This window comes from Peromyscus eremicus, chromosome 4, assembly GCF_949786415.1.
Source record: "Peromyscus eremicus chromosome 4, PerEre_H2_v1, whole genome shotgun sequence".
NCBI lineage: Eukaryota > Metazoa > Chordata > Mammalia > Rodentia > Cricetidae > Peromyscus > Peromyscus eremicus.
Window position 1 is genome coordinate 129,232,113 of NC_081419.1, and position 17,726 is coordinate 129,249,838.

Sequence of the window (17,726 nt, forward strand, 5' to 3'; positions counted from 1 at the left end):
AACAAGCACCACAATATGCCCACACTTTCATTCCTGCACACATGCGCACAAATAAATAATTTACACATACACAAGGAGGTAAATTCTACCTTCCACATTGCATATAAGAACCCTAGTAGAGAGGCTGGAGAAATAGCTCAGAGGTTAAGAGCACTGGTTGCTCTTCCAGAGGTCCTGAGTTCAATTCCCAGCAACCCCGCATGGTGGCTCACAACCATCTATAATGAGATCTGGTGCCCTCTTCTGGCACACAGGCACACATGCAGGCAGAATACTGTATACATTAAAAAGAAAAGAAGAAAAAGAACCCTAGGAGAAACAAACATAAAAATACCAAACCAAAAAAAAACCACAAGAACCCCAGGAGAGAGCAACAAGATGGCTCACAGGTAAAGGCACTTGCTGTCAAGCCTGACATCCTGAGTTCAATTCCTGGGACCCACATAAAAGGAGAGAACTAACTCCTGAAAATTGTCAATAAATAAATAAAGTAAAACAAAACATAAAGCAAAGCAAAACAAACTCCAAACCCCAAGAATCCCAGTTGATATGTAACAGATAAGAAGTTTAAGAACTTTATTAGCTGGGCGGTGGTGACACACACCTTTAATCCCAGCACTCGGGAGGCAGAGGCAGGTGGATCTCTGTGAGTTCGAGGCCAGCCTGGTCTGCAGAGATCCAGGACAGCCGGGGCTATATACTGAGATTCGATCTCAAAAATTTTTTTAAGCACAAGGTGATTTCCTAGGCTGGGGAGATGGCTCAGTAGACAGCAAACTTGTCACACAAGCATAAGACCGTAGTTTGGTTAACAAGAATTTACATAAAGCCAGATGTGGCAGCACAACTGGTAATCCAAAAGCATCTACAGAAAAATGAGAGGCAGAGACGGGGCGGGGGGGGGGGGGGGGCGGGAGGCGACAGGAGACTCCCCAGAAGCTTGCAGGCCAGCTAGCCTGGCTTATGTAGTGGTGAGCAAGAGACCCCCGCCACAGAGCACAGAGAATGAACTGATACCCATGGTTGTCCTCTGACCGCCACACCCATGCTGTGGCACAAAGCTGTGCTCACACACCAGCACACACACACACACACACACACACACACACACACACACACACATGCACATTTGAAAACAATCTTTTTAAAGATTTATTCATTTCTATTTTACATGGTCTGGTGTTTTGTCTGCATGTATGTCTGTGTGAGAGTGTCCGATCCCCTGGAACTGGATTTACAGATAGTTGTGAGCTGTCATGTGGGTGCTGGGAATTGAACCCACTCCCTCTGGACCAGTACTCTTAACCGCTGAGCCAGCCCCAGAGGAAAACAAATTCCCCACAGAACTCAATAAACAGTGCTCAGATGTTTCCAACAAGCTGACTCCAGTTGCTCTTCTATGAATATGCTTTGCTTCGTCTTTGTGGTGCTGAGGTTGAACCGAGTGCCCTCCTGCTAAGCCACACTGCCACTGAGCTGCTTGTCCTTAGCCTTGCACAGTCACCATTGCAGAAAAGACTGGGCAAGTGAAGCAAGACCCCTGATAGCAACAGACTTTATACAAAAGCGGCTAATAAATATTCAAAGGTAGACTTGGCCAGCCCATGGTGGTGCATGTCTTTAACCTCAGCACTTGGGAGGCAGAGGCAAGCGGATCTCTGTGAGTTCGAGGCCAGCCAGGGCTACACAGAGAAATCCTGTCTTGAAAAGCCAAAAAAAAAAAAAAAAAAAGAAAGAAAGAAAGAAGCAAGGTTGGGTGAGTGCAGGGTCACTATTGGACCTGCACAAAATGCAAATTCCCCGAGATTCAATTTAGGATGTCAAGGAAGACATGCAGTTTACCTGAGGGGCCTGGTGTCGGCTTTCCTCTAACTCATTCATTTCTCTCTTTCTCTCTCCTCTCCTTCCTCCTCCTTAGTCTGGCTACTGTGACTCTATGTCCAGTTTAATTTTATTTGATGTCCCGAATGTTCCTTGCACTTTGCAAGATGCCCAAAGGCCGAGGTAACCACAGTGTGCCTAGACAATCTCTAGGGGACAATGTCACCTGCTTTTCCACATCAGGAACTTCACATTCTGCTTTGGCCCAGGTAGTTCCCAGTGGTATCACTTCATTACATTTTCACTGAATTTCCAACAGGTTGATAACACTGTGTTATTATCTGATAGGAAAACAAACAACTGCCTGATAAATGGATAAATTAGTGAGAACATGAACGGCTCCCCCTTTACAAAGGTCAGCGATTACTGTTTGGTATTGATCTCCTACTTCACTGACCCCTTTATTGGTATATTTTGATAATCTAAAACCTACATCCACTTCCTAAGGTAGTTTGCTGATAGATCTTCTGTTTTAATTTTTGGTTTTTGAGACAGGGTCTCATGCTGTCCAGGCTGGCTTAGAAACTCTTTATGTAGCTGAGAATGACTTTGAATTTCTGATATGCTTGTCTCCACCTCACAAATGCTGGGGTTACTGGCCTGTCCACCATGCCTACTTCTACCAGACCCAGGGCTTCACGAATGCTAGGCAAACACACTAAACTGTGCCACACTCCCAGCCCTTGCTCGTGGGTTTTTATAACTTTTTTAACCCCGAGGACGATTTGACTTATTCAGTTCAATGGATACTTACTAGACACTTGTCAGACTATAAGAGAAACACTCAGAATAACTCACTCTCATAACTTCATGAACCTTAAATCTCATAGGGGAAAAGTATGAAAATAGTAAATCAGCAAATAAAAAGTAGAATTACTATAAAAGAAACAGAATCATGATGGGGAAACATAGAACAAATCTCAATTTCAAAAATTATTTTATTAGAGCTTGTGTGTGTGTGCGCGTGTGTGTTCATGCATGTGCAGGTGTACATATGCCTTGGCGTATATGCAGAGGTCAGAAGGCAACTTTTGGGAGTCAGTTCCCTTCTTCTACCAGAGGCTGCTGGGATCTAACACGGGTGTTCAGGCTTGCACAGGCTTGCACTTTTACCCATCTCTGTTGGGGAATGTTATTTTAGGGTGTGTTACTTTTGTTTATGTTGCATTTGTTTAACTCTGTGAAGCTGTGTTACTGTGCCTGTCTAAAACACCTGATGGACTAATAAAGAATTGAACGGCCAATAGCAAGGCAGAAGAAAGGATAGGCGGGGCTGGCAGGCAGAGAGAATATATAGAGGAGAAAACTGGAGCAAGGAGATCGAGGAGGAGCCAGAGAAGGGGAGGACATTAGGGGCCAGGCACCCAGCTACACAACTAGCAAGCCACGGAGTAAGAGTAAGACTTACAGAAGAGAACGGGAAAAGCCCAGAGGCAAAAGGTAGACGTGATAATTTAAGATAAGGAAAGCTGGCTAGAAAGTAAGCCAAGCTAAGGCCAGGTATTCATAAGTAATAATAAGCCTCCATGAGTGAATTTATTTGGGAGCTGGGTCGTGGGTCCCCCAAAAGACCAAAAACCCCTAACAACACATCTCAGTTGCTGGAGTTTCACTGTAGAAAGCATGCTGAGGGAACCTTTAGAGACTGAGATGACCTTTAATCCCAGCAGAGGCAGGTGGACTCTGTGAGTTTGAGGCTAGCTTGGTCTATAGCTAGAGTTCCAGGACTTCCAGGACTACATAGTAAAATCCTGTCTAAAAACATAAACTAATAATACCAGGTAAGCCAACAGCTAAAAGAAAGATCAGAGAGCAGTTTAGGAGGAGGGTGAAATATGTAAAAAGGCCTAGAGGCAGAAAAGATCGGGATGTCTGACATTTAGGTTGGTTTTTCTTTGCTCCAAATACAGTAACAGAGAAACAGAGAACATTCTTGCACAGAGCTTGTGGAATTGTTTTCCTGGGCTGAGTCCTCACCACTGATTCTTCGCAGCTCTTTCTCTAGGGTCTGGAGATGTTTCTTCTTCCTGCTATAGATAGCTTGTTTTCCAGAACCACTCACTTCTTTTGCTACTCTACCTCAGCCCCCAAAGTAACCATTAAAGGACCTGCAAGATAGCTCAGCAGATAAAGGCATTTGCCACAGAGCCGGATGACCTCAGCTTGCTCTCTGGAACCCACAGACTGAAAGGAGAGAACCAGCTCCTGCAATGCAATGTCTTCTCTGGCCTTCACATGTGTGCATTCACACACATATACACACTAAAGAGGGGTGTGTGTGTGTGTGTGTGTGTGTGTGTGTGTGTGTTTTAATTTAATGTAATAAATCAGGCTGAGCTGGGCAGTGTGAACACACACCTTTAATCCCAGCACTTAGGAGGCAGAGGCAGGTGGATCCCAGAGTTTGAGGCCAGCCTGGTCTACAGGGTGAGTTTCAGGACAGCCAGGGTTACCCAGAAAGACAAAAAACAAACAAACAAAAAGGTCTTTATATAAGAGATCTAAATAGATAGCTCAGAGGATAAGAATGCTTGCTCCCCAAGCACGGACCTTAGTTCAGATCAAATCACTCCGAACCCATACAAAGCTATGAGGTACTTAATAAAGTGCTCCATTCCCAAATTCCCTTTGTGTCTTAACTCTTTCTCCTCCCCACTCTCTCTGTTTTTCAAGACAGGCTTTCTCTGTGTAGCCCTGGCTGTCCTGGAACTCACTCTGTAGACCAGGCTGGCTTCCAATTCAGAGATCTGCCTACCTCTGCCTCTGCCTCTTGAGTGTTGGGGTTAAGCATGTGCCATCATGACCCAGCTGACTGGTTCTCTTGCGTACACACAACCTATACACTGGTTCACTCAGCCCTGGCTGGGTATCTGTTTTGTACCAGCCCTTGTACTGGGTGCTAGAGTCAGAGATGTTCAAGAAGTTCCCTGTATCCTCAAGGAGCTCAGTCTCATGTAATATCCACAGAGCAAAATCATCTGGGGTATTTGCAATAATGAGATTCCTGACTTCATGCTTGGTGTACTGAATCTTCAGGGATGGAATCTAAGTTCCATTTCTTTGTTGTTGTTTTGTTTGTTTGTCCTCTGTCTCTGCTAAAACTAGAGATAACCAGACAACCAGAGTCAGACAAATGGAATTTCAACGCTAAGAAAATGTGTTAAGGGCTGGAGAGATGGTTAAGAGCACTGGCTGCTCTTCCAGAGGTCCTGAGTTCAATTCCCAGCAACCACAAGGTGGCTCACAACCATCTCCAGTGGGATCTGATGCCCTCTTCTGGTATAAAGGTGTACATGCAGATCGAGCACTCAGAAACATAAAACAAATCTTCAAAGAACTTTAAAAAAGCGTTAATAATATATGTACAATATATTATGAAAATAACTCCCCTTTTACAGCGGAAAGTAGTCGTATAGAGGTAGTCATAACTGGACAAACTGTAGCCCTCCTGGCATGTAAAGCATTCAAAAAGTAATACTGTGCAAAGGTTTGTGGAGTACCGAGTATTCCAAAGGACACTAAGTTGTCTGTGGATGTTTTGTTGCCTGCGGCCGCGTGGAGGATCGGGAAAGACGGAAAGTTGAGACTATGAAGTAGTCGTTCGCCCAGATTTAATCGCAACTACACCCTCACGCAGTTACTATACCGTGGCTTTGTTGGTGCCACAGTGCGCAGGTGCACCTAGGCCTTGGTTTTACGCATGCGCATTATTTAACTCTGAAGCCACAGGCGGAAGATGGAGAGCGAGTGTTTCTTCCCCCCCGGCAGAACGTTCAGGGCTAGAACTCAGAGACTGTGGCTGTGTCCATGTTTGGAGCGCGAGCCTGTGTCTCACTCTAAACCTCCTTTCCTTTTGGGCCGCTCTAAGAAGTTGGCTGCCAGTACCTAATATGGCGAGAGGCCCTGCATCCGCGCGCTGGCTCCCGGCGCTCGGCTCCCGGGTGGGGGGGCGGCCCCCCACGAAAGGGCGGGAGTTTGGGGGGCGGGGCCTGGCTGCCCGACTGAGGGCCGCCCCGGGCCTGGCCTGCAGGGCGCTGTGTAGCTTCTGCGGTTGCTGAGGAGCACTTCAGGAATCCCGGGAACCGGCGCTGGTGAGGTGGGTCTAGGGCAGGCGGGAGGTGCCGAGTGTAACGGTCCGAGGCCCAGAGCCCGCGCGCCCGCGGGGATCTCTCCTGGGCAGCGGCTTGCCATTTCCCGGGAGGAGCTCCGGGCCCAGAGAGGGGCTGGGACTCGTCCTAGGGGTCCCGGCCTGCCTGCCTGCGCTTCCTGCTGCAGCCACCGCTCCAGAGAACTTCACACCAGGGTGGCCCACAGCCGTAGCCAGGGCTGGCCCGCTAAGGCGCTGCGCTCCCTGCAGATCTCACTTCGTGCTCCCCCCGCGAGCTTTGCAGCTCCCTGTGCCCCGGCGGATCTACCCCTTAAAAGTCCGGTCCCAGCCCGCTGCTCCATCCTTAGATTTCTCATTCTTCAGGATCCAACTCAAAGATCACTTCTTCACTTGTTCAAAATCTTTCTTAGAGGCCTGCTCCAGGCTCAGCTAATTCTTGGTTTTTGAGGTCTTTGCCCAAGTCAATGTTCTTCCCCTCGCTCATGTTTTGGGCTTGTACATTTGAAGTCATGTCTTTTTTTTTTTCAACTCTATGTCCCATGATGATAGCAGTAAATAATAAAGTTACTGAATAGTTTCAAGATGACAGGTCTACTAAATGCATTACCTACAGAGGCCCCTTTATGCACACAGCGATCTGTGATGTGGGTTCCATATGTCCACATTTTATGCATGAAGAAATAAGACTCATAAATCAAGTTCTACGATGACTAGAATCTGCCCCATGTACATGATTGATGACTTAACCAGCTTGTCTTTGCGTTACTGTTTATACATTAGCCTGTAAGATATGGTGGCCAGGGATACAATTCAAATTTTGCTAAAAGGGCTTTTTTATTTTTATTTTATTTTTTGTAATGGGAATTGAACCCAGGGTCTTATTCATACTAGTCAGTGTTCTACCGCTGAACTAATCCTAAGCCCTCTTTTTACTTTTTTATTTTGGGACAAGGTCTTACCAATTAATTTCCCAAGCTAGATTTGAACTTGGTGTCCACTTGTCTTGGCCTCCCAAGAAACTGAGATTTCAGGTCTTGTGTGTCCAAGCCAGACCTTGAGAAGGCTTATAAAGGAGAATTGATGTTACCAAATTGATAGTAAGCATAGCAAAAATCAAGGCCAGATCTGGGTTGTCCTACTGGTACACCTGCTCCTCGTGTTCTTCCAGGGACGGTCTACCTGGTTTTGCTTTTACCTCAGAAAGCTTCAGGCATGGATGCCATTATGTCATACCCCATTAGGAAATGCTCCACAGGGCTGTGGTTTCACAGTTTCTGACTTTGACAGCTAATGAAATGAGCATAGAATTTGGCATCAGATTAGAATTTGGTTTCTACTTTGCCATGAACTAGTTGTGTCTCTCTCTCTTTAAAAAAAAAAAAAGTGTGTGTGTGTGTGTGTGTGTGTGTGTGTGTGTGTAGCGGGGGAGGGGAGGTTGTGCCATGCTGTACACATGGAGGCTAGAAGACCACTTGGTAGAGTTGGTGCTTCCTTCCACCTTCCTGTGGACACACTTGAAGCATCAGGCCGCTTCTTTCCTGCTAAGCCATGCTCCCTTTCCCCTTCCACTTAAAAAAATTGTTTTTAATTATGGGGGGTGGGGCAGGTGCACATGCATGCAGGGTCAGAGGCCTGAGAGCTGGAGCTGGAGTTAGAAGCAGCTGTTAGCTGCCTAGAGTGGGTGATGAGAACTGATTTGGATCCTCTGCAAGAGCAATGTGGGCTCCTAACAGAAGAGCCACCTCTTTTACACATCTGTATTTTGTGTTGTTTTGCTTAGTTTTGTTGTTGTTTTCAGACAAGGTCTCTCTGGGTAGCCCTGGCTGTCCTAGAACTCACTCTGTAGACCAGGCTGGCCTCCAACTCAGAGATCCGCCTGCTTCTGCCTGCTGAGTGCTGGGACTAAAGACATGGGCCACGATGTCCAGCTTACACTAACATTTTTTGAGAACTAGTTTTCCTTTGTTTCCTTCTTTTTTTTTCCTGCCTTAGGATTTTGTTATTTTTATTTTACATGTAGGAGTGCTTTGCCTCCATGTATGTATGTACACCATCTGTGTGCCAGGTGCCAGCAGAGTCAGAAGAGACCCTAAAACCTGCTGGAACTGGACTTGCAGGTAGTTGTGAATCACTGTCATGAAAACAAAACCCAGCTCTTCTGCAAGAACAAGTATTCCTAACCATGGAGCCCCGAATCTTAGTTTTTTTGATTTCATTGTAAAATGAGGACAGTAATTTGTTGTTGTTGTTGTTTGTTTGTTTATTTTTGTTGTTGTTTTTGTTTTGTTTTGGTTTTGGTTTTTCGAGACAGGGTTTCTCTGTGTAGCTTTGGAGCCTGTCCTGGAACTCACTCTGTAGACCAGGCTGGCCTTGAACTCACAGAGATCCGCCTGGCTCTGCCTCCTGAGTCCTGGGATTAAAGGCATGAGCCACCATGCCAGCTGAGACAGTAATCCCAATACCCCAAAGTTTGTTTTTTTTTTTTTTTTTTTTTTTTTGTGTGTGTGTGTGTGTGTGTGTGTGTGTGTGTGTGTTTGATAATGAAGGTTGTAACTGATTATTGTAAGGGTGAAGCTCTGTGCACACTTTGGCTTTATGAATGGTTATGAAACTGCCAACACTTTATAAAGCTATTGATGTGCATAAGGATCATGTTACTTAATGGTATATATCAGCCAGTCAGATTTAATGGGCTCTTCATATATACCAGGTCTATTTTAGGAGCGTGAATACAACATTTAATAAAGTGATGTTAGCTGGGGTGGTGGTGCACATTTGTGACCTAAATACTTGGAAGGCAGAAACTGGATTCACAAGTTCTAGACCAGCCTGAGCCACCGAAGCAAGACACCATCTCAGACAAACATAAAACAGTATTTTTGTATTGGTGGGATTTACATTTCGGTAAGTTGTTACACTAAATAATTAGAGGCAGATAGAAACGCCAGTGCATATGTCTAGAGTGATGGTACTTTACATGGTACAACTTACTAAAAGTGACATTTTATCAGAAACCTGGTTAGAGCAAATCATGTAGCTAACAAATGAGTGTGGTTCTTGCTGTGTTCCAGCACACATGAGGATGGCTGGCTATGTGGTTAGGGGAGCGGCAAAGGGGAGATGAAATAGAATTCATTCATTTGCCTAAGATGGGTCAATTAGGACTCTGTGGGCGATTATAAAGATTTTCTTTAGCTGTAGTTGGCTGTTATCTAGGATGTGGGGGTTTGTGTTTTGAGATAGAGTCTGTGTATGTAGCCCAGGCTGCCTTTGAACTTACTACGTTGTCCATGGAAGACTCTAACTTGTAGCAATCCTCCTGCTTCAGCCTCACAAGTGCTGGAATTTTAGGCATGTCCCACCATGCCTGGCTATTTATGTTTTATTTGTTTGCTTGGGTTTTTTTTGTTTGTTTTTTTATGTGTGTGTGTGTGTGTGTGTGTGTGTGTGTGTGTGTGTGTGCTGCAGTTCACGTGTGGAGGTTAGGGGACAACTTTGATGAGACAATTCTCTCCTTCCACTCTGGGTTCTGAGGACTGAACTTAGGCTGTCAGGATGGCAGCAAGTACGTTTACTCCCTGAGCCACCTCAACAGCCCTGTTCTTGTTTTAAAAGGACTCCCTAACTGTTCTGTTGAGAAAAAAGAAAACAGAATTCAGGAAGTACAGCTAGCACCCAGGAAGCTTCGGCCATATTCCAGCTACGTTCCTGTACAAGGAATGCTCCCAAATTTACTATTAAACGGCGGTTGTTTATTGTCTCACACCCTCGTGGATCAGAAATTTGGAGCAGATTAGCTGGTGCTTCTGGCTTAAGAGGCTCAGGCAAGGCCAACAGTGATCTGAAGGTTTCCACCAGGCGCTGGAAGATCTGCTTCCAAGAGGCCTCACTCACAAGCTGTTGGCAGAGTCCCAATGCTTTCTCCTGGGCCTCCGCAGAGGTACCTGTGTGTCCTCGGGACAGAGCAGGTATTTCTCCAGAGACGTTGTTCAGAGAGTAAGCAAGCAACAAGCCGAAGTACCTTCTGTGACCTTGTCTCGGAAGACATTTCTACTTCAACATTTTTAAAAGATTTATTTTATTATGCGTATGGATGTTTTGCCTGCATGTATGTATGTATGTGCACTACATGTATATCCTCAGAGGTCAGAGCCCCTGGAACTGGAGTTACAAATGGTTGTGAGCCACCATCTGGGGGCTGAGAACTGAATGCTGGTCCTCTGCAAGAGCATCAAGTGCTCTTAACTGCTGAGCCAACTGTCTAGTGCTAGTCATTTCTACTTTATTCCATATTACACTCAGAGAGAAAGTTTGGTTTCCTTTTTTAATTTTTAGACAGGATTTCATGCAACCAGGCTAACTTGAATTCACTGAGTAACTGATAATGACTTTTAAACATGGATCCTTCTGCCTTGATCTCCTGAGTGCCCAAGCTGTAGGCCTGTGCCACCATGACCAACTTAGGCTCTCTTTAATTTCTGGTGGTGGTAGTGATGGTGATGATCATAGTTTGGTGGGTTTTTTTGTTTTCTTTTTCTGTTCATGTTTTATGTGTGTGGTGTATGTGCAAATGTGTATCCATGTTCACTTGTGGGGGCAAAGATTAAAGTTGGGTGTCTCCCTTGATCTCTTTCCACCTGATATGTTGAGTCAGGGTCTTGCACTTGAACTCAGAACTCTCCAATTTGGCTGGTGGAGTTATTTGTGTGTGTTACCTAGGAAATAAGTGTAGAGAGATTTAAAGCTGAACCCTGTGGCCCTCAGTCTTTACATGTTGGAGAGGCAGGAGACCTCGGGTCACTGCCTTGTTGGTTAGCCTTGTAGGTAGCCTGGTTGTTTAGAAGAGCCAGAAAGGCATATTTGCATGTGCATTGTTCTTTCAATCATGAATGTTGGTATCTGTTTTTGAATTCTTGAAATTTTTATGGAATGGTAGCACACACCTATAATCACAACACTTGGGAGGTAGAGGCAGGAGACTGGGGAGTTTGAAGTCATCCTTAGCTACATACAAGTTCCAGGCCTGCCTGGGCTATGTGAAACTCTACCTAAAGAAAGAAGAAAAAAAGAAAGAACCTGCAGGCCACTGATTTATTACCTCAGGACTAAGTTTGAGGTCTGCCAGAAGCAGGGCCCACACAGGTTTCTTTAGTATGTATTACTGACAATTTACTAACAACCAAAATGAATTAGACAGCTCTTGCCTTTGAGGCACTCAGCATTGGTAGCAAAGACAGACAAATGCTGATGGTAAAATGTAATGTAGATAGCCGGATGGTGGTGGTGCAAGCCCTTAATCCTAGCTCTTGGCAGGCAGAAACAGGTAGATCTCAAAGTTCAAGGCCAGCCTGGTCTACAAAGGACAGCCAGGGCTACTCAGAGAAACCCCAGAGAAAAAAAGAAGAAAGGTAATGTAGACGTTAGAACACATATCTTTGAATATAGGTGAATGTATATGTGAACAAAAGACTGCGAGTGTGCGCAGGTGCACATAAACATATGTATAGCTGTAACAATTTGAAGGCTTCAAGGCTTCAGCTGGGTGGACAGGATAGGAGGTAGACTGAATCATGATTTGGATTGTATTTTGGTACATGGAAAAGATTTGGGATTCTAGAAACTTCTGTTTGTGCACATGCCAGATTGTATTTAATGGTTGTGTCATTGCCTCTGCCAAGCTGACAGCAGCTTCGTGATTTCTTCCACAGGTTGCTGAGTCATGTTCCGGGCAGAGGGGTGCATGGCATAGCAGGGGTTCTTAGTTTAGTGCAGACTCCCAGAGGCACACCTAGAAGCAGGAGCCCTGTGGCATGCTCATCATAGCTCCTTTTTGAGGTTAGGGTCCATCCTGGTCTTTTCAAAGCCCTGGAGAGGGCACTGGAGAGATGGTCATTGGTTAAGAGCACTTGCTGTTCTTGCAGAGGACACAGGTTCAGTTCCCAGCACCTACATGGTAGCTCACAACCATCTGTAATTCCAGTTCCTGAGTATTTGATGTTCTTTTGGACCTTTTTAGGCACCAAGCACACACATACATGATGCATAATCGTGCATTCTGGCAAAAACACTCACACACATAAAAATAAACATTAAAAAAGAAAAGTTCTGAGGAGTCCTGTAATAAAGGAACCTATATACTTCATTCAGCCAGATTCACGCCACTTAATAAATGTTTGCTGAGTAAATTTGAGAAACCTAGCCTTTTGAATGTTGTTGTATGTTTTGGTCCCTAGCTCAAGAGGAGGTCTAAGACACATAGATCAATGGGTAGACACGCTGCTGCAAGCAACCTCTAGCTACATAGGAACTGTGGATTTGTTCTCTGATGCTCCCATGGAGACAGGAAGCTCTGGGTTGAACATGAAGCCCCAGTCTTTGCAGCTAGTGCTGGAGGAACAGGTGTTGGCATTGCAGCAGCAGATGGCGGAGAACCAGGCTGCCTCTTGGCGGAAGCTGAAGAACTCCCAGGAGGCCCAGAAGAGGCAAGCAACCCTTGTGAGGAAGCTTCAGGCCAAGGTGAGGCGGATGCCCCTCTGGGGAAGGGAAAAGAAACTCCACCCCTGGTTGAGTGTTAGAGCAGGGTAAGGGCTGGGGGAGGGAGAGACATGGAGGGGAATGGACCGAACATTCTGGTGAAGCTGGCCCAGATAGTCCACTTTCAACCATAGCCTCTCCTCTGATGGTCACAACTACTCCACAAAGTATGGATTATGTTCCCTCCACATATGACATTCACAATAGTTAAATTAGTTGTCTAGGTTTGTTCTCTTAGTCTAGAACAGTGGTTCTCAACCTTCCTAATGCTGCAACCCTTTAATACAGTTCCTTATGTTGTGCTGACCCCCGACCATAAAGTTTTTTTTTTTTTTTTTTAAATATGATACCTGGTATCTTTTTTTTTTTTTTTTTAAGATTTATTTATTTATTATGCATACGGAAGAGGGCGCCAGATTTCATTACAGATGGTTGTCAGCCACCATGTGGGTGCTGGGAATTGAACTCAGGACCTCTGGAAGAGCAGTCGGTGCTTTTAACCTCTGAGCCATCTCTCCAGCCCCCCATAAAGTTATTTTTGTTGCTACTTTATAGCTGTAATTTTGCTACTGTTATGAATCATAATGTAAAAATTTGTGTTTTCTGATGGTCTTAAATGACCTCTGTGAAAGAGTTGTTCAACCCTCTCAAGGGGTCTCAACATACAAAATGAAAACTGCTAGTCTAGAACTAAGCCCAAACCTGATACACAAGGGATATAGAAAATGCGTGTGTGTGTTCATGTGTGTGTGTGTTTGGATGCATGTAAACTGTGAGTATGAGTAGGGAGACCAGAGGTCAATGTTGAGTACCCTCTTCTACCACTCTCCACCCTATTTTGTAAGTTTTATTTTGTGTATTGTGTGTATATGTCTGTGGAAGTGTGTACTGTGTATGTTGGTGCCCTCAGAGGGCAGCTGGAGTTACAGACAGTTGTGAGCCTTGCTGGGTGCTGGGTGCTAGGAACCAAATTTGGGTCCTCCAGAAGAACAGCGAGCTTTTAAGCACTGATCTCTGTCTTCAGCCTCCACCACATTGGTTTTTTTTTTTGGGCGGGGGGATTGTTTTGTGTGTGTGTGTGTGTGTGTGTTTGAGATAGGGTCTCCTTTTGTTTGTCACCGTATGCCTCAGGTGAAGTAGCAGTGAGCTTTGGGGATGCTCCTGTCTCTGCCTCCTGGCTGGCTGGCTGGCTGTAGGAGTGCTGACTGCAGGTGCACACCACCTGTCTGGCTGTACCTGAGTTCTGGGGTCTGGATTGGGTCCTGATGCTTGCACAGCAAGTGCTTTCCAATGGAGCCTCTCTTAAGATGCTGTGGCCTTGCTTCCCCACCACCACCCGCTTCCCATGTTCACAGCAGAGTTCCCGAGATCCCTGGAGCCTTTGGTTTGTGTTGTTCATGCAAGCTGTAGCTATGCTCAGGGCCTGCTCTCTTTGCTTTAGGTTTTACAGTACCGGAGCTGGTGCCAAGAGCTGGAGAAGCGGTTAGAAGCCACCGGAGTACGTGAGATTGAGTTCTGGCCTTCCCTGAGTCCTTAAAATATACTTGCTTGCCTTTATATGCCATCAAGGAAGGCTGCGGTTATACAGGGTGTTCAGTAGGAGCTCCTCTGTCTTCAGCTCCAAAGAGCTACCAGTAAGGTCTTCTAGAGATCCTTGACCTGAGGGATTCCATCCCATGGTTTTCCATTTATGAATGCAGTTTCTGGGGACTTGGAGTAGTAGAATGGGCATGTGGAATTGGAGGGGAAATTCATTTTTCATCCAGCAGGTGTCAGTCTTTATACGTCAGGAAGATGTGCAGCTCTGCATGCCCACAAGCGTGCCTGCAGTAGAGGGCTGTATTTGTTGCCTGGGTAGGACTGGCTCTGAAAGACCCTTTTGTCATTCTTTGTTCCAGCTCCCTTAGGCACCTCCTCCTTCCCTCAGAGAAGTTCTCAGAAGGGAAGAAGCAGAAAGTATTGAGCACCTTCTGTGCAGACCAGGGCACCACTAGGCAGTCTGTACTGTACATCACTTAGTTTGCATACTCTCTGAGGAGACGGCAGCCACCTTCGTTTTGTAGTCTAGAGATGATGAGTGACTTCCTGAAGTCCCAGATTAGTGTGATAGAAGTCAGGGCCCTAGTGAAAGATGCAGCCTACATTGCCCAGGTTAGGTGCTGTTTACCCCAAATGCCATCTTTTGGGAGAGGTGATTGGTTCACTTTTGGAGAGAGGAGTGCAGTGGGTTTGCTTTCAAGAAAAGAAGCAAATTGCTCCCAAGAGAAAGAATAAAAAAGAAAGTGGGCTGCTGTCGAAGGAGGCGTCAGGGAATTGTCCTGGGTGCTGTTTTTGTGCAGTGTTCTAAGGCCTGTCTCTGTCTCCTAAGGGACTGATCCCTCAGCGGTGGGAAAGTGTAGAAGAGCCAAACCTGGAACAGCTGCTGGTCCGGCTGGAGGAGGAGCAGCAGAGGTGATGGACCCCAGCTTTCCGACCTGAGTGGTCATGAAGAGGGTGGATGGGAAACTTCTATTCCAAGAGTGAACATGTGGGGAGAGTGCTGGGCATGTGGGTAACGGAAGGCAGGCAGAAAGCAAAAAGAGGGAGGGAAGGAGAGGACGAAGCAGACTCCAGTCCTCCGATCCCTGCTCACTGTGTTACTCCCAGGAGATCCGAAGGTGGGAGCAGACCTTTATTTTGCACTTGCTCTTACGGATTCCCAGTACAGGTGTGAGAGCCTAGTGGAGGTGAACACGGAGCTTCGGCTGCACATGGAGAAAGCAGATGTGGTGAATAAAGCCCTTCAGGAAGATGTGGAAAAATTGACAGTGGACTGGAGTCGGGCCCGGGACGAGTTAATGAGGAAGGAGAGCCAGTGGCGGATGGAGCAGGAGGTATGAAGAACAGGAGTGGAGTGTGCACTCTGGGTGCTGTTCTGGGCAGTGCTGGAAAGGGTTAACTTTTGGACCAGGGTGGAAACTGATCTGTCATTGTTCCTGCCTCTGATTAGCCCCGCCCAGGCTGACAGCTGTGCCCTGTTTCAGCTTTTTCTTGGTGCTGCCTAGTCTAGGCTTTGCTGGCAGGTAGTGTACGGCTCAGCTCCTGCCAAAGTGACTAGCCTTGGTTTCAAATGGATCTGAAAATGTGCTGTTTGCCTTTGTCTGGAGGTCTGCATAGCTAGATGCCAAAAAGGTAGCTGCTGGATTAAATGGAGGAGAAAACATAGTTATAGGCCCTGGAAGATTTCCATTCACAGCTATAGACAGCAGATGTTTCCTGAACCTTTGCATGGTGCTGGGTCTGGGTAATGGGCATGTATTAGATCACCCAATTGTCCTGTCTACAGCAATAACTCCCATTTGCCAAGCAGCCACTGCATGTGGTTTTCAGATCTGGCCAAGTGGAAGGCGACTGTTCAGCCAGGGCCCTTTGACTTCTTGAACCTCACTGCCAACTTCATTAAACCCTTCAGTATAACCTGAATATAGACACCCATTCATAAGCTCTCTGCTGGAAGTCTTTCCTCCCTTCACCCTCACCCAGCAGCCATGGGGAATCAGGACTCTTGTGTTGCTGCAAGGTCCCCTGCCCTCAGGTATGACTTGGGTTTCTGAATACAGTTCTTCAAGGGCTATTTGAAAGGTGAACATGGCCGTCTTCTCAGTCTGTGGCGTGAGGTGGTGACCTTCCGACGTCACTTCCTGAAAATGAAGTCTGCTACTGACAGGTCAGTATGGGCATGAGAAGAGAGGTTCACTCCTGCTGGTCTGGACTTAAGGCAGCACACTCTGTAGAAGAGGAACTGCAGACAGTGGCTGGGAGGGAGATTTACTGGATACAGATCTTCTCAGACCTGCTTCTTAGGCTTCCTGGCCTTATGGCCAAGCTCTCATCCTTGGTTCCTTAGAGTCTTCAATCTTCCTTCCTGTACTCAGAGATCTGACAGAGCTAAAGGCTGAGCACGCCAGGCTCTCGGGGTCCCTGCTGACGTGTTGTCTGCGCCTGACCGTAAGAGCACAGTCTCGTGAATCCACTGGATCTGGGAGAGCAGAGGAGAGTGAGCCGGCCCAGCTGCTGCTGCTGGTGGCTAAGACGCAGGCACTGGAGAAGGAAGCCCACGAAAAGAGCCAGGAATTACTACAGCTGAAGAGTCAGGGGGACCTGGAGAAGGCCGAGCTCCAGGACCGGTGAGGTGACCCATGGTCCCAGGAGGAACTTACTGAGAGAAAGCTGACTCCCCTAGAAAGTTGTGGGTGGGCAGAAAGGATGTCAAGAACACCCCCACCCTGAGAGGGGAAGGAAATGTGACCTCTGAGTCCAGTTAGGAACCCAGGGTCTCAGTTGGGGTCTGTCACTGCCCTTCTGGCTAGCTTGCAACTCAGTCTCTTTCCCGATAGTTTGTGTTGCCAGCTGGTCTGTCAGTAGCAGTCTCCTCCCAGCCATACTCTTCCTCACTTCTGTCTTCGTGTGCTGGCCTTAGCCTGGAATGCCTCCCTCCTTCCCTCTGCCTGCCCTTTAAGGTGGAGTTCACATGTCACCTCCTCTGTGACTTGTCTGACTTCAGTAGCCTATAGTCCTGAGTTATTGACCTGCTTGTTACAGCACTGATCTTACTGTATCTCTTTAATTACTCTGTTTCTCTGGACCCCTCCCTTCTTGTTACAGCACTGATCTTACTGTATCTCTTTAATTACTCTGTTTCTGGAACCCTCCCTTCTTGTGGTGGTGGAGGGGAGGGTTATTTGTTTTTGCTGTGCTGGAGATTGAATTCAGGGCCTTACATATGCTAGTCACACATTCTACCATTGAGCTATACCCCACCTTGGTTGTTTTCACTTCTGGATTATAATAAGATGGGATTTTTAAAGTAGTAAGAAAGGAAGACATGGGCAGAGTACCACTGACTATCAAGGCAAAGTCTGTGTGTCATGCTAGGGTTCTGTCCCTACCTATTGGTGGTATATATAAGTTGCAGACTGTTTTGTTTTCTTTTTGCTTTTGGAAACATGAAGAACAAAGATCATATCTTAGTATTTATTGTTTTGTGCTGTATCTCTCATATAACAGATAATTATTTGTTGAACGATACAATATTTAAACAAAAGACAATACAGTGATCTAGGTCCCCAGAGGTGATTCATAATAAAATTATTAAGGCTTAAAATTTTCTTTTAGCCAGGTGTGGTAGTCATCACTTTTGTTGTTGCTTTTTTTGTTTTTTTGT

General features: G+C 46.1%; 1 protein-coding gene across 1 annotated transcript in view; it reads left to right on the forward strand.

Annotated features, from left to right (window-relative positions):
- The first annotated feature begins 5,849 nt into the window (after window positions 1–5,849).
- Cep250 (centrosomal protein 250) overlaps window positions 5,850–17,726 on the forward strand; it is a 47,788-nt gene continuing 35,911 nt past the window's right edge. Inside the window, exons 1-7 of the mRNA XM_059261736.1 lie at window positions 5,850–5,977; window positions 12,223–12,505; window positions 13,965–14,021; window positions 14,892–14,974; window positions 15,231–15,396; window positions 16,123–16,229; window positions 16,438–16,689. Coding sequence (XP_059117719.1) covers window positions 12,323–12,505; window positions 13,965–14,021; window positions 14,892–14,974; window positions 15,231–15,396; window positions 16,123–16,229; window positions 16,438–16,689 — 848 coding nt within the window. The 5' untranslated portion in view covers window positions 5,850–5,977; window positions 12,223–12,322. The remainder of the gene's footprint in view (window positions 5,978–12,222; window positions 12,506–13,964; window positions 14,022–14,891; window positions 14,975–15,230; window positions 15,397–16,122; window positions 16,230–16,437; window positions 16,690–17,726) is intronic.